Source organism: Semicossyphus pulcher, unplaced genomic scaffold (genome assembly GCF_022749685.1).
Source record: "Semicossyphus pulcher isolate SPU_LCO1_2020_fin unplaced genomic scaffold, fSemPul1.0.p SCAF_12, whole genome shotgun sequence".
In the NCBI taxonomy this organism is placed as follows: domain Eukaryota; kingdom Metazoa; phylum Chordata; class Actinopteri; order Labriformes; family Labridae; genus Semicossyphus; species Semicossyphus pulcher.
The window spans coordinates 21,097,744-21,118,831 of record NW_027211626.1 but is presented as its reverse complement, the minus strand read 5'-3'; the positions used below and the strand labels follow the sequence as shown (position 1 = coordinate 21,118,831).

The following is a 21,088-nucleotide window of genomic DNA, read 5'->3' as shown; positions in this document are numbered from 1 at the left end:
AGGAGGAAGAGGATCAGAGGGAGCGGGAGGGAGCGGGAGGGAGTGGGAACATGGAGGAGGTCGGACAGATATGGGGGGGCGAGGTTGTGGATGGCCTTGAATGGTAACAGGAGGACTTTGAATTGAATACGGAACTGAACCAGGAGCCAATGGAGCTGTTGGAGGACAGGAGTGATGTGGTGGATGGAGGGGGTTCGAGTAATGATACGGGCAAATTAACATATTTTTCTGTCTCAATGACTCAAAGCAACTTATTTTCTCTCAGGTCCCACTTGCTGCATTTTGCCCACTTTGCTCTTAAGATTATTAAAATACATGTCATCTTTTTTAAACTTTTAATTGGTGGTTGCTTTACATAATATCCAATCTCAGATCCCATTGGCTATAGTATGACGATGATATAGCCTCTGGGGACAACAGGGAACATGTCGGACATGTAGCCAGCAGTTAGCGATAAAGGACTTCCAGTCTAGACTTCCTTTTTCACGTACTGCATTGTTCACAGAAAATAGGATCGTATCTGATGCAGACGAGGAAGTCGGGGAATTTGAACGCTGAACGGCTTTCGTGGCACAGCCTCAAGAGAATTTATCTCAAGTTGAATTTTGGGAGCCAGGACGTCATTACGGTGGATTATGTTCTGCCTGCTTTTGCTTTCCACGCGGACTGTTTTTGCTGATACGTGATTGGTCAGTAGTACTCGGACTACAAGCGTAGTACAAACGGAAACCAGAACACTTACCAACCCTAAAATCCACGTCCCTGCCTACAGAGATTACATCATTTCTAATCAAGATGTGAGCTTCAACCTCATGTCTAAAAATGCAGTCTTTCACTTTTGCAGCATTCCAGCATCGAGGCGAAAGAACATCTTCAAGTCTACCTCCGCATCCGACCTTTCACCTCATCAGAAAGTGTTAATGGAGAGTCACAGGTAAAACTAAAGCAAAATATAATCTGTCATGAAGGGGTTAATTTGATCAGTAACGAATATCAGTGTGCTTGGTTTTCTAGTTGAAAACTCTGTGGTATTTACCCAGAAAGTATTGACTTTAAAATTTCAAGACTTTCCAAAAGTTCAAAGTTTCTGCAATCAAAAGTCAAACAGGCTGAATTCCTCTGATGATTCCTCGATGCTTCTGCAGATCATTTAAAATAAAACCGACTCATTCTTTTTTTTACATATATATTTTTCCTTGTAACAGGACTGCGTTACAATCGAGCCCCCTGACACAGTTCTCCTGAAGCCTCCCGGTTTGTCCCTTTCAGCGAGGCTCAGCACTGACAGACCCTTCCCACAGACTGGACAGCGCTTCCAGTTCTCCCAGGTTAGTGTTTCCTGCCTTATTAGAAAGCAAAAATAGTTAACTTCCTGTTCATAATTTCATATTCATTTGTGTCTCCCTACAAGTAACTTTGTCGCAGGAGAGAACAGGTTCAGACATTTCATTACTCATTACTGAGAAGCTTTTTCACTTCCCTCAATAGGTCCACGGTCCTGACACAACACAGAGAGCGCTGTTTCAAGGCACAGTAAAGGATTTGGTGAAAGATGTTCTCGAAGGGGGAAACTCTCTGGTCTTCACTTACGGTGTTACCAACGCTGGGAAGACCTTCACATTCTTAGGTCTGTTTCACTCTCATACATTGAAATACTGCGACTTAAATAAGATTAAAAATGACTGTCAAAATAAAGTCAATTAGAAATACCTGCTACAGTTTGTGATGATCTCCTCAGGAAGAAATGCTTTATAAATCAGATGCAGAAAAACTCAAACAGCCACGAGGAGTGCCATTTTCTGTCCAGCTTAAGTTGTACAACCTCTATTTTAATGCTCGGTGAGGTTACTTTGTTATTGTAGAGTCAGCTTCAGATTCAAATCTGTAGGTAACAGTATGTTGGAGTAATCCCGTGCTAAACACGTGTCAGCTGAAGGCTGCTGCGAATGCTTGCTGTCAGACAGACTTCTCCAGATGCTTAACTTTGTGAAGTCACAAAGTGGTGGAACTCTATATTTGGGCATCCGCCCGAGACACAGCAGAACTTCCTGCCCCTGGCACAGTTCAAGGACACGCCCACCCAGCAGCTCAGTCTGCCTCGGAAATGTTTTTCACTCCACCCCTCTGCTCAACGGCTCTGCACGTCAAGCTGATTAAGAATGTCTTGGAGAAGTCTATCTACTTGGCTTCTGAGAAAGTGTTTTTTGGCTGTGAAGGAAGGACGTCAGTGTCAGAGCACCAGATATTCATTTCAAATCGAAAAAGGGAGGCGTACCTCAAACTCTGAGCAGGCTTTCCTACACAGAGCATCAATGTGAGAAAAATGAGGTGTTTTCTTAACTGTAAATTATGCTAAGCTACTCCACAGGTATCACAGAGTGAAATATGAAGCTTGAAATTAGCATAATACCCCTGTGAAGAAAACGTATGTGCTCTCCTTATTTAAAGCGTTTGGCTAGGACATGGCTTAGCTTTTTAAAAGAAGCAAAAAAGGCTTGCAAAAATATGATATGAACTTTTTCGACACTTCTATAAAGATCAAGGGAACAAATTACCTTATTGTATTTCAGACACATTTACATCTTAATAACAATATGCTTTCCTCTCTCCAGGTCCAGATGCTGATGCTGGTATCCTGCCGAGATCCCTTGATGTCATTTTCAGCAGTATTGATGAACATGTTTTCACTGGCACGAGCGTCAAACCCCACCGGTGTCAAGAGTTCACGAGGCTCACCAGGGAGCAGCAGGCTGAGGAAACTGGGTTTAAAAGAGCCCTCTTCAGACAACTTAAGGAGGTAACCTATGTGCCCGAGGCTGCCGCAGAGGTTCACACAAACAAGGCAGCAATATAACTGGCAGTATGTTTGCAGAGCAGCAGCAGCAGGAGGTCCAGTTCTCCCTCACTGTCTACATCAGATTTGTTCAGGCTCCGTACCGCAATCTAGGTCGCCTTTGTTGTTGCAGCACTCAGATGTGTATCTATTTTGTCAGTGAGATGGAGACAAAAGGAGCATGTAGCTGAAAGTCCTCTTCTGTAAGCAGCGTTAAGACCTTTGGGGGTTCAAAACGTTTTGTGCCTGTAAGAGAGAACAAGGAGAGATTGATTAAATGGGATAGTGACACTGACAGATTAGTGTGACTATCGCTGGTAGAAAGGGTGGCGAAATTGTACCTGCAAAGGGTTTAGACTTTATTTTACCGCTTCTTGTGATCACCTTTAAGGTTCAGTATGCTTTATACTATGTTTGTTTTTACCTTGTCTAAAGGCTTAAGAATACAACTCTAAATGCTGCCTTATACTTTGTGTGATTGTTATATACAGTTTTAGAATGTCACGAATTTTAAAACGCAGCCCTCTTTATTTCACTGTTGGGAAGTTGTAAAGTAGGTAGTAGTATTTGAAAAAAGTTACCGAAAGATTTACCATAAAAATATATATTTCAAACAACTAGTAGCCCTGTAAGTCCTTTGCTTAATGTTAGTGAAGTAAAATGGGCAACATGCCTTTTTAAAATGAAGCTGTCTTGTTTAATTTGGTTTTATTAACTACTCTTATATGGAACATTGTGGCATTGCTCTCATTGGTAAGGTATATCACTAAACGTGTATAAATAGCTAATATGTTTCCTATGAAGCATTAACACGTTCATCTTTACCCTTTGCTTTTCAGAGTGAAAAGAGCAACACAAGCCTGTTGAACTCCACCAATAAGACTCTCCTTGAGGGTAAGATTACGATTTGTCCTTTGGCCTGTTAATTGCGCATTACTGGTTGTTTTTCTGCTCTTGCTTTGCACTGCAGCTGGATTATCTAAAATGACACTGAAACCACCTGTGCACTGTCGGCCCTTTAACCCTAGGGCAGGAAATTAGCATTTTTGAAATTCTTATACCACTACCAACGTGGGAAATAGAATAGAATTAAATTACTAATCCACTACTGTTACTGCATGTGATATAATGTGCGTTACCACATTTTTTCCTCTGCAGGCTCATGCATGCTGGGTACAGCAGTTGCAGCAGAGGACAAGATCAGCCTTGAGGTGGAAACGAACACTAAGTTCTCTGTTTGGGTTTCTTTCTGTGAGATATACAATGAGAACATTCACGACCTCCTGGAGGTTATTCCCAACGGGGCCCTGAGGAGGACTGCACTGCGCCTGTCGCAGGACGTCAAGGGCAAAGCCTTTGTGAAAGGTTTGAAGTCTGAAGTTTCTCTTGTATAAAAATCACAGCCAAGTTTTTAACAAAAAGTTTTAACTGAAAAAATAAAATGCACATCATGTGAGTTAGCTCTTAATCATCATTGAGACAGACACTGTGTTTATGGGTCTACTTTGTTTAAAGCCAGCTTTCTTGTCCAAATGAACCTTTCAGATCTCTCTTTTAGAATGTTGGTGCGTGAACAGCCATGTAGCTCAACATGCTGGGGCGAACTGACAGACAGAAATGTTGACATGTTTTTTTTTTATTTTAACTATTGTGCTGCGTAAAAAAATAAATGTTTTTTTTATATTTAGATCTGCGTTGGGTTCAAGTAAATAGTGCAGAAGAGGCTTACAAGGTGATGAAGATAGGAAAGAAGAACCAGAGCTTCTCTTCCACCCGGCTCAACCAGCTCTCCAGCAGGAGGTACAGATATTAGTCTTTTAGTTTTTCAAACAGAAACTTAGCATTGCATGCAAATGGCATTTTTCTCTGAACTTGCTTAACTGTGGTTGTAGTAATACTGAAATATACACAACTCCCAACAATTATTTGTCCACCTGAAAACATGTCTTTATGCTTTTTTTCCTCTGGTAATATCTCGTGTAAGAATCTGTCTATTCCATCTAAATATAAAGTTCATGAAATTAATGTTTGATTTTCTTTCCCTGTCTGCAGTCACAGTGTTTTCTCCATTCGCATATTGAGGATTGAGGATATTGGGACTCCGAGGGTTCACACAGTCAGCGAGTGAGTGCATCTTTAGATTTACAGAGCATATAAACTTGGCTAAGTTGGTAAAGCAGGTGATGAACATGTACAGAATTTGCTCGTTGTGAAAGATTTGCCTCGTCTTTCATATTGATCAATGTGTTCGTTATCAGGTTGTGTTTGTGTGACCTGGCTGGCTCTGAGCGATGCGCCAAAACCCAGAATAAAGGAGAGCGTCTGAAAGAAGCCGGAAACATCAACACGTCACTGCTCATCCTGGGGAAATGCATCAATGCACTACGACACAATCAGCAGGCCAAGTGAGATCAATACCTTCCTATCATTTTCTCTACCTCTTCATTTGACTTTAAATCCGAAGTCGTTAACAATTTACTTGAAAGGGTCTCTCATCATGCTGAAATTGCAGAGGATTAACACCCAACTCTGAAACTCATTAGTGTTTGTGACCATCCTTTTAGCAGATTGATTTGTTTTAATGTGGTTCTCTTCACCCTCCATAGGCAGCTAAGCAGAAAATACCTAGCTAGTTGCAGCTGGAAAGAGAATGAATATTGGACAATATAATAATATATTTTCAATATCAACTAAATACCTTGTGATTTGTGGTGGCTTGTTTTTCTTCCCCCTTGTGGTCAGAAACTGATTCATATAGATTTAGAACGTTCAAAGAAAAACATCTACACACTTTTCGCTTCGATTCAAATTGAATGTAGCAACACAAACGGTTCAGAGTGCGCTTATGTCAATGCCGGCTAAGATGTTTGTTTGCCTGTTTTCTTCCCTCAGGCTGCTTCAGCATGTTCCCTTCAGAGAAAGCAAGCTGACCCACTACCTGCAGGGCTTTTTCTGTGGTCGAGGTAAAGCCTGTATGATCGTCAACATCAATCAGTGTGCCTCTATGTACGACGAGACTCTCAACGTCCTCAAATTCTCTGCTGTGGCACAGAAGGTTCGTACGCGTTTTCATTTTTCCTCTGTGCTTTGCTCTCTGAGCTGCATTCAATCAGCAAAGTTCCCTCTCAGCTGCAGACCTGACAAAGACACAAATACAGATGGAAAATTGCATTCAGACAATGAACAGTCCTCCAGCTTTCTTCATTGGTAGACTGTATTTAGGCAATATGCAGTACCTCCATAGGGATATCATTACTACCCATACATAATGTGCAAACCACCACATCCAAATCCTATTAGAAACTGACCAATATTCTTAAACGCTCTCACACTGAAAACAACGCAGTATTCATGGTTATGTCATCATTTCACCTATATTGTTGCTCCTGTCTGTTTCCAGGTTGTGGTTTTGGCCAGCAGGCCTCTTCCCATCATTCCCCAGAGGTCTAACGGGGAGGCATCCTTTATCATCAGCAATGCTGAGAGACAGGCTCTTCAGGGCAGCAGGAGGAGCTCCCTGATGTGCTGGGATAGTAGCCTGGAGGATGTACAGGTGAGATAGAGACGGCTTCTGCTTATGCTTTCCTTTATTACACTTCCCTACAAGTGCTGCAGTTTTAATCTTATTTTTTTTAGCTTGAATTATCACTGCACACATCTACATTTTGTTGTTATTACAATCTCTTGGACAGGAGGATGAGGATAATGAGTGTGAGGAAGAAGGGAGCCTGATGGAGGACACAATGGATCAGAATGGCCCTGAAGAAGACGAAAAGAAAAATCACGATAAGATTCTCATTGGCAAAGCAGCACACCAGGTCGGTCCCTCACCATTTTAACTTTGTGTTTCTGATAAAGGTGTTCTTGCCTAACATATCAATACAAGAATAAATGTAGATATTAAAACCAGCTTGAATAGCAAAGTAAATGGTGAAACATCAGGGAGGTGGGGTTACGTTTTGTGAAATTTTGAGTAGAAAAAGTTGATAACCTTGTTCTTTTTAGAAACATGAAATGTAATGTAATCTATTTTTGTGTGTCCCATTCTTAAGAGGCAGGTGGCGCTGTTGACACAGCTGCAGGTACAGCTGAAGAAAGAGCGAGCAGACGGTCTGCTCATGGAGGCCAGAGTCAGAGAGGAAATCAGCAGAGAGTTCTCAGAGCTCTTCTCTGAGATGCAGAAGGACTACAAGTGAGACATTTTCTTTCTTTCTTTTTTTACGTGTGTCAGGAAAGTTTTGGTTCTGACATTTAAATGTGTGTGTTTGTGTTCAGTGACCGCCTGGTGAGGGAGAGAGAAATCTTGGAGGAGCGAGCAGAAAGGAGGCTGGAGATCTTCAAGAACCTCATTGACAAAATGGGCACTGCTGGACCCAGTCAAGACGCACACGCCATGGTAACACAGTTGATGTTGGTTAAATGTCTTTAAAGCTAAAACGGAAATTTGATAGCTGCGATTTGACAACAAAATTAAGAATGAAACAATAAAAATATGGAAGCTGTTTTACTGATCACACACACTTCTTTGCTGTGAGATCAAAAGGGAAATGCAAGTTTTCTGTCAGAAAGGAATCAAATAACTCACCTGTCCTTGTATGATATCCCACATGAATTACCCAAGGATAATTCATATTTAAATACTTAAGCACAGGTTAAGTAATTTGTTCCAGGATACCCTCACAGAACTGCCTCCGGACACCTAACCGGGATGTTCTGCTCACTTACGTCCCTGACTAATTTCTCTGACGTTTCCTTCCTCTTCCAGGACACATCTCTGGACACCTACTCCACTGAATTGGCAGGCATCAAGAAGGCCGCCGAGGCTGCTCATAAATGTCTGGCTTCAGGCAATGGAGGGGCTCGGGGAGACCGGGACGAAGCTGTGGAGGAGCTGGAGAGGAAGGTGTTGGAGCTGAATGAGCAGATGGCTCACAGACTCAATGGTAAAAACACATATGTGAATTCATCTCATGTATCACTTCACCAACATCACAATTATTTTCCTCAGAATAACTTAAAGTACTTTCTGAGTCTAAGACAGTTGCTCTCATTGTGACCTGTAACGTGGTTCAAAACACAAGCTGTATTTAAAGTGCTGAAAGGCAGTAAGTCTTGACAGGTGTCTACTAGTCTGTCACTGCTGCCCTACTTATCCCATCCTGTTGTATTTCTTCATGTTCTGTGCCATTTCCCAGGTGAACTCAGTGCAGAAGAGCACGAGGAGAAAAGGAGGCTCCTCTCTCAGCTCCAGGAGAAATCATCAGAGGTTTCCCGCCTGGAGAAACAAGTGAAAGACCTGCAGAGGTCGGCAGAGCCGGGCTCACGGGGCTGCTCCTTGCCGGTCGAGGAGGGGAGTTCACGTGAGAGAGAGCGGCTGCAGGTAAGAACCCTGGGGGAAGGAGCACATAAATATGAGGACTTGAAAGGCTAGGAAAGAGGACAAGAGTTAGGGAGTTAAGTGTGCACTTGGTGGCCCTGCACTGTTTTCAATTCTCCACCCTGGTGATGTTTATTCAATGATATAAAAATGTACATCAAGGAATTAACCATCACTCCTATCACCCAGGAGGCGTTGGCTGCTCTTGAGAAGGAGAAGAGAGGCAGAGAAGACGCCATTGCTGCTTTAGAGTACCAGACTATGGGAAAAGAGGAGGCACTGGCAACCTTAGAGGAGGAAAGGAAAGCAAGGGAGGAGGCTCTTGCAACTCTAAGAGAGATAAAGCAAAGCAAAGAGGAGGTGCTAGCATCTCTAAAAGAAGAGAGAAAAGGCAACGAGAAAGCCACGGCAGATCTCGAAGCTGAGAGGAAAGCCAAGGAGGATGCTGTAGCATCCCTTGAAGAAGAGAAACAAAGCAGAGATGGTATGCTTGCTGCTTTAAGTGAAGAGAGGAGTGGCAGAGAGGAGGCTCAGTCTGCTCTGGAGGAGGAGAGGAGGGGGATCAGGAGGCTGGTTGAGGAGAGAGAAAAGATGGAACAGAAGGGTGATGCACTACAACAAGAAGTCAGAGAGCTTACTGCCAAACTGGAAGCTTCAGAGAGCCAGGTGGGCCACAATATGATTTTAAGTTACCGTAAAATCCAGAATATAAGTAGCACCGGAATATAAGATGCAGTCTGTTTTTGGGGGTATCCCAGTGGAAAAACATGTTTTCTATAGCTATTTATTAATAAAAACGTGTATACAAGTTAATTCAACACTATTTAAATTTATTTTCTTTTAAAACGCATTCAAAACACACAAAGTACAGCCCACCAGTTATTTTCATCATGTTAAGTTTGCAATCCTGCTAGCTACCGATGCTGTACCTAGTGGTAGCTGGCAGCCTACAGTAACGTTGATTGTTGTGAGGACGGCAGCTTCAATGGTGATCATGGCGGTGCATGTCCGTGACGAAGCGTTAGCAACAATCAGTTTTCCAAGCTTAAAACAGCACTGCAGCATATTGTAAATAGGAGACGTTGTAGCGGCTCGGACTCGGAAACAGTTTAATGCGGAGATGTGACGTCACCACTTAACAACCAGATAGCGCCATCGTCTGGGTAATATACCATAGCACAATAACATACCTCTCTCTGAATTTTATCCTGGTATATTGGTCACACCGTTATAAAGGACGCAGCCCACTTTTGAGATTTAAGGAAATATATGAAAAGTGCGTTTTATACACCGAATTTTACGGTAAATTAAAAGGTAAAAACAGAACAGAAAAACATTCCCTAACAGAAGGGGAGTTTAGCTGAAGTCTTCAGAGTCTTGGAATAGTTTGTACTTGTGTTTCTTCAAATAGTCTTCAATCTACAACACTAATATAAATTAGTATTTGTTTTTAATGACCACAGGTGACCAGCGAGAAAGAGAAGACTGACCAGGCATTAGTCCAACTACAGAATGCTCAGAGACAACTGGACGAACACTCCAAGGAGATTGAAGACAAAACCTCCATGATAAACTCCCTGATGCAGGAAGTCCAAAGCCTGAAACAGGAGCAGCAAACTTCAGCAGCATCAGCTGAAGGTGACAATCATCACCTTAGAGAAGAAGTGTCAGAGCATAAGAAGAACCTCATGGAGGAAAGGGAGAAAAATGAGAGCAAGCAAAGACGAATGCTGGAGCTGGAGCATGAGCTAGCACACACTAAAGAACAGTTAGAACACAAACGGCTGATTTCTGAGCAGCAGGTGGAACAGTTTACAGAGAAGCTGAATCAGCAAGAAGCCAAAGTTGAAGAGCTGAGAAGGAGGCTTCAAGAGCAAGAAGAGATGTCGCAGAAACCACTGGATGAGATCAGATCCAAGCTCGAATGCCAAGAACATGCCTCCAAAGAAGAAGTCGAACAGCTGAGGGCAAAACTCGAGGAGCAAGCACAGGCCTCGTTGAAGCAGATTGAGGAGCTTAATGAGAAGCTGCAAACACAAGAAGTGAGATCACAGCAGCTGGAGGAGTTAGAGCAGAAACTGTGTGAACAAAAATCCACCTCGGCCAAACTTTTAGATGATCTCAAGCAAAAGCTCAGTGAGCAGGAGCAAACTACAGAGCTGATCAAGGCTGAATTAGAAGAAGCTAGGCTCAAAGTTTCAAACAGTCCGTCTTGTTCTGCTGCTGAAGAAGAGCTCAAGAGGCTGAACTGTGATCTCCAGGCTGAGGTGACATCCCTGAGGACAAAGGTGTCTAACATGGAGGAAACAAAGGAGTCTGTCACTAAAACTGAAGCTCAGCGAGCATCTTCAGAGATGGACAGTATCCTAAAGGATAAGGACAGAGAGTTGGATGAGAAGCTCACAGAGTTGAAGAAAGCGTCTGCAGAGAGAGAGGCAGAGCTGCAGAAACAGCTTCTGGAAAAAGAGGAGCAGGTAACATCCTTGCAAAAGAGCCTGCTGAAGGCGCAGGAACGGCGGGAGGAGGAGGAGAGTCAGGCAGTCCAGGAAGCCCGGCGTAAGGAGGTGGAAAGGCGCAGGGAGCTGCTGGCCGTGGCGCACGAGGCCATCGCTCAGAAGGACGCAGAGCTTGAGAAGAAAGCCGAGGAAATCAACAGGTAAGGTTACTCCTAGCAGGGCTTGAAAACTGAATTATTTTTAAATTTGGATCATGTTTACAATTCGATCTTTTATAAGTTAACTTAAAAAAGGAAGGGGGCTGTCACACTACACTACTCCTAGCCCAGCTTTGTAAAACCCTGCTCTGAATGAGGTCTGGCAGAAATATAAAATGCAGAGTCATAGACACACTCGGGTGCAAAAAAACTCAAATGCATGAATATATCAAGTGACAGCAGGACACAAGGGTATATAAAAGTCATTAAAAGCATCCTCAGCCACCAGTAGTGAAATGGGAAACTAATCAAAGAAGCCTCTCTAAATTGGAGTTGTTTATTATCCTTCCCTGTCTGAGACTGTCCTCCGGTGAGTTGCAGAGAAAACTAATAAACAGCGAGAGGCAGCCTCTCTGATTTACCTTCACTTGTGGGGTTTGTATTATTCTGTCATTGTGTAATATATTTTCTCTTTATCTTGTCTTTCAACTCCAAAAGTACCGCTGAGTTCAGGGAGAGTTGTATTAATCCCTTGCGTATAAAAGAATCTGTAAAGCAATAGTGTTCTTGACCATAATGTTCAAGTTCATCGTTATCTTGTCAATCTCACTCAGACTAAAGGAAAATGCCAAGCAGGACTCTGAGAAAGCCAAGAGCCTCAGCGTCGACCTTCAGCGGAAAGAGGATGACACTTCAGACCTCAGAGAGAAACTGGCCGACTATAAGAAGCAGATTCAACAGGTCCAGAAGGAGGTACACACCTAAACACAGTCCTGTCAATAAGAAGCAAATAAGAAGCTTTCTTCATCAAAGCTACACTTGGTCAACATTAAGGCTTATTCAAAGCACTACCATAGTTTCCACATTTATGCCACACCAGTGGATACCAATCTGACCCTTTTATAAACAGCAAGACAGCTTGAATTATTGTCTATAATGTTGTGTACAGTGTTGTTAACAACTGTGCTTCCTGAAGATATCCGCCATGAGAGAGGAGGAAAAGGTTTTGAGGCAGAAGCTGTCTGACATGGAGAAAGCCAAGAAGCAGCTTCAGTCTGACCTCGCCAACAGAGACAGAACCATCCAGCAGCTCAAACTGGTAAAATAATCTGTCATCTTTACCGGACCGAGTCTCTGACAGCTTCAGCTGTTTACGTGGAAGAGTATGAGGCTCTTGCTCTTGTCCACTTCACGCTGTCCTAATCTGCTCTTCATACTCTCTTCTAGGAACAATCATCTGACACGAAGTCCGACAAGTCGCTGCAGCTCTACCAGAACGCCTGTAAAGGTAAAAATTATGTTAGTGTTTAAAAGGATAGTTTAGTCCCCCCAAAAAGTCTGTATATGTCGGTCTTGCCTAAAGGTGATCTCCAAGGTGTCTTTTAAGCTCAAAATTCCTTGAGAATACCTCCCTCAGGGATCAACATAGTTAACAACAGTTTATTTCTGCTCGGGGCCTGGAGGGCATTCTGCTTTTTAACCTGTACCTTTATGTGTCAGTGGCTGAGTGTCTTTCCTTCATTTTTAAGATCTTGAAGCCAAGGAGCGTGTGATGGAAGACATGCGTTTGGCTCTGACGGAGCAGGAGGAGACACAGGAGCAGATGGAGCAGGTCTTGGAGGAGAAACTTAACCTTATCCAGGAGCTCTCCAGCGGTAAGACAAAGGATAAAAAAAAGAATGTGCAAACACTGACATTGAACTTTGAAAGATTGAATTGTTTCTAATTAATAGAGGTTTGGCCCATGGACAGCTTAATCTAATCCTTTTATCCTTGAACACTGCAGAGACCTTACAATTTGGCAGACATGAAAAACAACAAAATAAAAGAAAACCTGAGTCAGATCAGTGAATCAAACAGTGTTGGGTCTCAATGACTGTTGAATATGGCACACTATGAAAAGATGTACGCATGAAAGCAGATTAAATAACACACCTAGGTTTAACAGTTTTAAACTTCTGTTCTTATTGCATTGTAATTACCGTAAAATCCAGAATATAAGTTGTGGCAGAATAGATATTATATCTGTTTTTACTGGTGCGGTAGCTAGCAGCCTACATTAACGTTGATTGTTGTGAGGGTAGTGGCTGCACTGGCGATCATGACCGTGCATGTCCGGGGCGAAGCGTTAGCTAGCTTATAGCGCCATCGTCCGGGGAAAAAAACGTAACAAAATAAAATACCTCTCTGTATTTTTTACTGGTATATTGGTCGCACCGATAAAGACGCAGCCCCCTTTTTAGATGACAAAAAAATTATCTCAAATTTGAACTATTTTAAAAATATTTTCTTAAAGCAATACTTTACCAAGACATGGATTTTATCTGAAACAGTTGGTTCAATCTATAAAAAATTACAAATAGTGAGACTTATAACGGAGGTGCTGTCACTTAAGCAAGGGATATGTTTGATTGATCTTAATGCACTTGTTTATACTAAATGGTTGTTTAAAAAAAAAACCTAACCTTTACCTGGAGGCTTGATTAGTGGGGAGAAAGATACACTCTGAAGTTTTCTAAAGTTTTACTAAGAGCAGTATCTTAACTTTCTTTTCTTTTTAACCATTCCAGAGGTGGACAAATTGAAAGGGATGTTGTTGCAGCAGGACCGTGTCAACGACTCGCATCATCAAGTGGACAGCCCATCAGATGAACTCAGACTGGCCAAACAAGAAGCTGCTCGGGCTCAGGAAAGCTTAAAGGTAATGAAGGGAAGTCATTTTATGCATTCATGTTGAATGAGGGAGCATGCAAAATTATTATAATCTGGGTTTTACACACTTGTATTTATTCTTCTCTTAAGTTGCTTTGTTTGTTGTTTTAAATGGTTGGACCAGAAGTGCAATTTGAGTGACAGAAACATCATAAAGATTACATCACACTAGGATTGGTGATAATTATGGATAAGTAGTTAATCCCATCTGAAACTGAAACTGAGACTTTTGAAGAACTCTAAGGGAGGAATGCAAAAAAAATAATGACCATCTTGTGTACAGCTGTGTACAGAGAAACACCAGACCGAACGCAAAAAGTGGCTGGAGGAGAAGCTGTCACTGATCGGCCAAGCTAAAGAGGCGGAGGACAAGAGGAACCAGGAAATGAGGAAGTTTGCCGATGACAGAGAACGCTATACTCGCCAGCACGGCCAGTTGGTAAGAAGAGAATGATACGTAAACATGCTAAAAACATGAAACATGTAAACATATCACTATGACAAAGCTGCACAGCGGAGCCAAGCCACACCTACAGCTAAAAATATCCAGATCAGACTGATGGATGTGAAACCAATTTTGGCAATGTATGTCTGAAGTGTCCATTGTACAGAGGGTAAACCCTTTTGAGTTGGATAACATCATTTTTTTGCCCCATTTGTTGCAATTGTTATAGAATTATTTTATTTTGTTATAGCTAAAATGTCCTGGACTTTTTTTTACTGTTATTACGGTAATTTCTGGTGCACTTTAGGGCTCCAGCATTCTTGTTTTATTGTTCTTTTTCTGTATCATTTTCTCATTCTCACACATACAATGCAAAACCAGTGTCTTAACTACACTTTAACCATGTGCATTTCCCTCTACATCAGGAGTCCTTGACATCTCAGCTGGCTGAGAAGGAGCAGAGTATGGAGAAGTGGAGGAAGGAGAGGGACACTCTGGTCGCAGCTTTGGAGGTCCAGCTACAGAAACTTCTCTCCAGCCAAGCAGAGAAAGACAAACTCATCCAACAGCTGCGCCAGAATAACACACAGCCACCACAAGAGGTCAGTGTGACATAAAGAAGGTTTACATCTTCAGTGTGTGGTCCCTGTATCTGTCAAAAGTGGCTGTTTTATACATCAAAGTGAGTGAGCGGGAGAATTTGGGTGGGACATGTTAAAATGTCAGATGTGTAGAGATGTAGATGAGGAACAAAGTTGGTGTAAGAAAGAAATAATAAGAAACATCTGCTGATAAATGTTCATATTTAAAGTTTTTAACCGTGCATGTCTTGTATAGAAAGTCCATAGATTATTTAACATTAATTTGCTGAAACTAAAAAAGTGTCTGCTCTCCTCTGTTTGAAACGTCCTTGTATGTTTCACCTCTGTACACACTCCAAACAGAGATGTCAGAGCAATTGGGTTCCAATCATCTGTCAGGGCAAACCACCTGCAGTGACATTATTGATTCAGGTTTAGCCAGAGGTGAAACTTTACTGGAAGTTTGAACTTGTAGAGTGCACTGCCTCAACAGATTTCTTGCCCATTTGATTCAGCGTTGATTTACCCTTCAGATAGTATTCTGGGAAGGGAACAGGGAGAGAGGTTGAAAAAAAAACCTCAACTAGAAACATTACTGAAAGGATGAAGGGAACAGCAGCATTGGAACCCAGTTAAGCACCGCGTCAAGCTCCTGTATCAGCCTGCATTAGTGTCATGTTTCACCTGCAAGATGCACATTTTGCAGCGTTTTCCATAAACTCCAGCTCAGTAGATAAAACAAGCTACACTCTTAGTGTTTCAAGTCATGTCATCTTCATTTCACACTTTATCATTAAACTGGATGATGAATTTTAGTTAGCCAACAAGGTTAAGCTGGCATTTGTGGCAGCCCTGAAGCTGCTTTATTCAGGGTTTTAATTACAGAGCTACTTTGTTTGGGAAAAAATGAGACTTTTGCGGATTATTTGGCTCACTTTAAAAACCTTATGAACCACGAACAGTGAAGGAATTCCAACTTAAACGACGGTAGAGGCCGCTGAGTTGCAGCCCTTTCTGATCCTCTTTATTTAAGTCTGTGCTCCTGACGTGTTGTGTCCAGCAGAGAGACAGATTTTTATCTCGAAATTGCTCAATTCCTAATTTTTTTCACCGATTTAATCACTTTATCTGTTAGTTTTGGAGAGATGGAGACCTCTGAGAATAACTCAGTTCCTGGAAACACCCTGTGAATAATGAACACTCGGGGGTCATTTTGAGAATGGGTTTGTAAATTTTATAGCCTGCAAGCTGTTGCTCCTTCATTGCTCCGTTTACAGTTACAAAGCTATAAAAAACAAAAAAGCAGAAATTCTGTCTATTCGAGGTCTTCTGATTTGAATAGTAGATGTATGTGTATGTGTAATTTTCCACAGCAGAGGAGTGCTCCTAATCCTTCTTTGAATGCTTGTCGAGCTACTGGGCACTAATAAGACTCGCTCCATCCTGCTTTTCTTTCCATATCTGGCTTATTGCAGGAGGTTTTGTGGGTGAATCAGCATCTTCGCAATGGAGCCATATTTCAGTTCCACATATCTTACATTTCATTATTTCGCACTTTACTCTGACACATTTTGTTATCTCTGAGCTTTTTTGTGTGGTTTTCAAAGCAACATAATTTATTCATTTGCACCAGACAGTTTCCCCCCGGATAATGCAGAACAGACAGTGAGAAGGGCATGCTGTAGTTATTCACCAAATCACACTAATGCCAGCTACAGTGTCTGATGCTGTGTCTACAGCATTGATTCTAATGAAATGTGTCTGGCAACTTTAGGAGAGAATTGCACCTTATTTCATATACTGCAGTCCTGTACAGAAACATCAGCACCAATGAGGACTGGGTGTCGAATTGTAGTACTTCTAGGGTACACAACTGGTTTCTTCTATATCTGGTACCTGGTAAACTATCAAGTACCAGAATGTGATTCTCAACCGTTTTCTGTGTTGTGTTCATTATTCATCATTCATTTCATTGTACGGAATTGATGCCAAAACAGCCCCCGTGATAGGCGCTGCCATCTTGCGATGTTGACGTCATTTTGAGCCACAGTTGCGCAGTAGAGATCGGCGGATGACGCCGCCGTAGCCACTTCCGCTAACCAAAACACACACTTAACTTGCTGAAAAAACAGCAAGGATCCCGCACGCCGGCGTGTTTAACAGCAGAACAGCTCCTTTTTGCGTTGGTCTGAAGCAGACATTCACAGATATAACTTCAATGACTGTAGTGATTGTTTTAGTTACGTTTCCTCTCACCGTTCCTCCTCTACTCTGCTAATCAGGAACAGATCGGCTGCAGGAGCCGGATTTGTCAACAGAGCTGTCAATCATCCTTTTTACAGCATCAAATAACTAATTAAAAATAAACTTGTCAGAAAAATAAACAACTGGATGTAAATCAGCATGATAAGAACTAACTATAATGACAGAAACCATGTTTGAGAAAAATGTATTTGTCGTGTATTATGATTTTATAGTAGTGGTGGAGGCGGGCTTTATGACCTATACTGCAGCCAGTCAGCAGGAGGCGCTGGAAATGTTTTGGCTTCACTTTTACTGTGCGAATGCAAATAGATGCGAATCTGCAGCGAGGTTCCTTACAAAGTCAATGCAATGACACAAGTAGACGCACATTCGCGTCGGGAAAATTTTACTTCCTAGGCGAATTCGCGTCACGTGGTGTCGCGAAAGCCTGTCAACATCGAGATTCTCCTGACACCATTGGTAACCATGGAGATAAGCCCTGCTTCCTCTCCTCCATTCAAGCGAAGCGAATGGCGAATGTTCACCTGTTATTTAAATGTGAATTTTGATCCGGCGGTCAAACTTGCGTGAGTAAAGCGAGGCGAATACTCGCTTCACGTTCGGTGTGAACGCACAGTTAGGGAGCTTTCATGTCGTCCATCTTTTTATACAGTCCATGGTAGGTATACAGGGCTGTTGTGCAGAGTATGACATAGTGCCGAGGGAAAGGGTTGTCTGATACCAAGGTGAAGTGGTGAGAAAAAAAAATCTAAAATATACATTCACTTTTTTTTTGTATGTCGGACTCTTAAGTGGCTAAAATACGTGGTACACCTGACCCTGTCTGCAGCGGTGCTTCGCTTATCATCCGTGTAGGAAGTCCAGCTGGCCTCTCCTAACAGAGGCCGTGCTGAGTGTTATCAATAGTAAGTGTACTACGTATAGCAGATAAGTACCTCGTACAACTCCACTAGAAAAAACTGTACTATCCCTTTAAAGTGTAATTTTAAAGGGATGCCAAACCTATGTTTTTCTCTGGGATCATACTGTCAAAACTCATGCATTTTATGTTTTAGGCTGAGATGATACAGTTCAGTGTTTCCACGTATTATGTTGTCTTAAACTTTTGTCTGGGTATATTGGTTGTGCATTAATCGGTTTTGAAATGGTTTGTGGCTTCACTTTTGTTTCTCCCTGAATATGAGCAGATCAACTACCATACTAAATAGCAACCTCAGCGTTGCATAATGAACAGGGATTTATTTTTAGGTGGGTTTAGAAATCATTTCTCTCTTTCTAACTTAATATTGTCTAAACTTTAAGAAACAACTTTATTTTTATTTTATTGGTGTTTACTGATAAAATACAGAGATTCCTCCATATTAGTTGCTTGTAACGTTTGCGTAATAGGTGTTTAAATCTAAATTCCTCTTGCAATTATGTTTCAAAGCTATGTATAATGTCCATGTAAACACCCTCCGTGTCCATGAAATTCCTATTCCAGAGTGCTGATGATGGTGGCGATATGACAAAGCTGCAGGCTGCTCTGTCTGAGAGGGAGGCAGAGATCCAACGACTGAAGGAAGAGCTCGAGGCCTCAAGAGCCAAACAGGCGGACACGGTCGCACAGGTTAGTGTTAAAGGAATACTCCACCCAAATACAGGTTCTCTTTAGCATCAAACTATTGAAATATTTTCTAGCTTTTATAAAATCCCCTCTTTTTTCTTCAATTGTATAAATTAATTTGTGAGAATGTGAATATTATAAAAGACTGGAAAAGAAATTCCTGAGGTGTCAAATGGAAACCTTTTTTGCCACACTGTGTTGTCGATTTAACAGCAGCTTAATGCTAGAAACCTTAGACTTTATATTGATAGAGTAGTGTTGTTACCTGTATAGCTTGAGTCTATGTATTGTGAATATTATACTTGTTATCATGATTTAAGTTATTTTTTATTTCTTCCTATGACAGACTAAAGACAACGAGAGCCCTGCAACGGTGGTTGGGAAACCAGAGAGTACAGCAATTAACAGGAATTCAGGAGGAAGGAGGGACATCAGAGCGTCAGTCAGCAGTCAGGTAAGCTCTTAAGATTACATGAAGATGGTTTTGAAGTTAACTTAACATTTATTTTGGGAGAGGTTTTCCACATGCAGTTAGAAATGTATTTCGGAATCAGAAAGCCTTTATTGTCATTGTACAGGAATACAACAAAATTAGTAACGACAATCAAGTGATGCATTTCAAACATAAAAACGCTAGACATAGGACAGCAATAAATAAATAAATATAAAAAAAGATGATGCTAGTCTATGGTTACGACACCACTACATGGTATTAGATTACAGTTAGTACTTTGAATAACCGTCTAATGATTTTAGTGCTGCCTGCTACTGTGTTCACATTTACCTATTAAAAACACTTCCTCCTGCTTTAGATAACATCCTATTTTTAACGTTGCTCAGTAATTGACATAAGGTGGTTAGACGTAGTTACTGGTAATGATGTTTTGGTCTTTACAATATGTCCACAAAACATGCGGAGGGAGATATCTCAGTGAGCCAGCAGATGGTCCTACAGGAACATTAAATAGAAACACAATGCATCCTGTTAACAAAAATCATTGTGATACTTCTTATAATATTTGTCATTTGCATATAATAGAGTGTGGTTTTTGATTCCCTAATTCTTTGGAGGTCTGAAGGCATCAGTGGGCTTCAGATGTTGTGACTGTCAAATATTCAGACAGCATATGAAATCACCCACACCTTTTTTAAATCAGAACATTTCTAACATTTCACACCTGATTTTCCAGTTATCAGACTCCTTTCATGCAGCATTTGGCCAGGTGTGCAAAGTAAGAAAGCCTGCATCTTTAGCAACTCTTTTGAGCTCACTTTTTTTCCTCTTTTTTACCTTCCATAACCACTGGCTCCCAGTCGCCGCTCGCATCAAATTCAAAAACGTAAGGGCAGCCGTGTTGCAACTGCGCCCAATCAAAGTGCGTCCACTAAAAGTGCTTGTATTTGCCACTGACAGGTTCAAATTGTTACTCCGGGTGTCCGACAACATCACAGAAATGATCCCTACAAAGATTGGCCTTTTTTTAAAGAGTAAGATCCTTTTGTGTGTAACCAGAAACAGAGGTCTCGCTAAGGAGAAGTCTCGCCCTGAAATCTCGCAAGATGTTCCCTGAACAGGAAACGTGAGTTAGAGTTGGAGAGATGATTTGTTTAGGTAGAGGACTGCCAGCAAGAATATATGTCAAAAGCCATGGCTGAATATTTACCTGTTTTTGGCGATGAAGATGAGGCATTTGAATTGGATGGCCGTCCCTATTTATTTGAACCAAAGTCTACGGACGAAGAGCTCGAAGAGAAGAGAAATTGAAGAGAGAACTGGTGAACCGGCTGCCGGTGGAGGCTATCTCCTGGACCAATTCCAAAAGTTTTTGTTCCTATGAGTCATTTCAACCCCCAAATTTGAAAAAAAAAAAAAAATAGGGCCCAGGTTTAAAAATACAGAAGTTATCCTTTAACCTTTCACCTTTTAGATGTGGTCTGACAAACGATTTGTCTGAAAGGGGAACTGAAGGCAAACCTGTACCAAGCCACTTTGCACTTCCTGTCAACAAGTCAGGACGTCTATAGTGCCATAACTTTTGCTATATTTGATTGTCCTGCAGACATCATTTTTCACCGTGCCTGTGTCTTAGATTTCACTGAATAGAAATATGGAAGACACAAAGGAACAAAACAATTTTAGAGGTTACCGCTGATGAATGGGAAGTCAACATTTGGCACCTTTCAGATGCCATCTTGCTCAGCAACAGTTTCCCAGGTGTTGAAACTCTTGCTGTTGTGTCTGCTGACCTCTAAACTTTGTAGACTCAGACAGACCAGCTTGCATCCTCTGTTGAGTGACCCATGACATGACCCCAAAACTCATGTGTTGTCCTGCAGGGCTCAGCTGGCTGTCCGTCAGTTTTAGACTCCTCCGAGATTTCAACAGAGAACGGCAGGATGAGCCGCTTCCCCCGGCCGGAGCTGGAGATCTCCTTCAGCCCTCTGCAGCCAAACCGCATGGCTCTGCGACGCCAGGGAGAGGAGAACGCAGTCACTGTCAAAATCACCCGATCGACACGCAAGAGGAAGAGTGGAGAGATGGAAAAGGTAACTTTGGGGTACTTTTCTTACCATTTATGTCCAACTACAAAACATGGTGAAAGTGAAAATATCCAA

General features: G+C 41.8%; 1 protein-coding gene across 1 annotated transcript in view; it reads left to right on the top strand.

Moving 5' to 3' along the window:
- The window catches only part of LOC138588455 (kinesin-like protein KIF20B), a 51,513-nt gene that overhangs the window by 1,089 nt on the left and 29,336 nt on the right, over nucleotides 1-21,088 (top strand). The window contains 28 exon segments of the mRNA XM_069658591.1: nucleotides 860-934; nucleotides 1,206-1,328; nucleotides 1,489-1,627; nucleotides 2,613-2,797; nucleotides 3,673-3,742; nucleotides 4,022-4,198; nucleotides 4,522-4,633; nucleotides 4,886-4,957; nucleotides 5,092-5,238; nucleotides 5,726-5,888; nucleotides 6,234-6,386; nucleotides 6,526-6,651; nucleotides 6,886-7,025; nucleotides 7,109-7,229; nucleotides 7,599-7,776; nucleotides 8,029-8,213; nucleotides 8,400-8,876; nucleotides 9,674-10,866; nucleotides 11,478-11,616; nucleotides 11,840-11,962; nucleotides 12,091-12,151; nucleotides 12,393-12,518; nucleotides 13,434-13,564; nucleotides 13,859-14,014; nucleotides 14,446-14,622; nucleotides 18,350-18,479; nucleotides 18,793-18,926; nucleotides 20,810-21,019. Coding sequence (XP_069514692.1) covers nucleotides 860-934; nucleotides 1,206-1,328; nucleotides 1,489-1,627; nucleotides 2,613-2,797; nucleotides 3,673-3,742; nucleotides 4,022-4,198; nucleotides 4,522-4,633; nucleotides 4,886-4,957; nucleotides 5,092-5,238; nucleotides 5,726-5,888; nucleotides 6,234-6,386; nucleotides 6,526-6,651; nucleotides 6,886-7,025; nucleotides 7,109-7,229; nucleotides 7,599-7,776; nucleotides 8,029-8,213; nucleotides 8,400-8,876; nucleotides 9,674-10,866; nucleotides 11,478-11,616; nucleotides 11,840-11,962; nucleotides 12,091-12,151; nucleotides 12,393-12,518; nucleotides 13,434-13,564; nucleotides 13,859-14,014; nucleotides 14,446-14,622; nucleotides 18,350-18,479; nucleotides 18,793-18,926; nucleotides 20,810-21,019 — 5,223 coding nt within the window.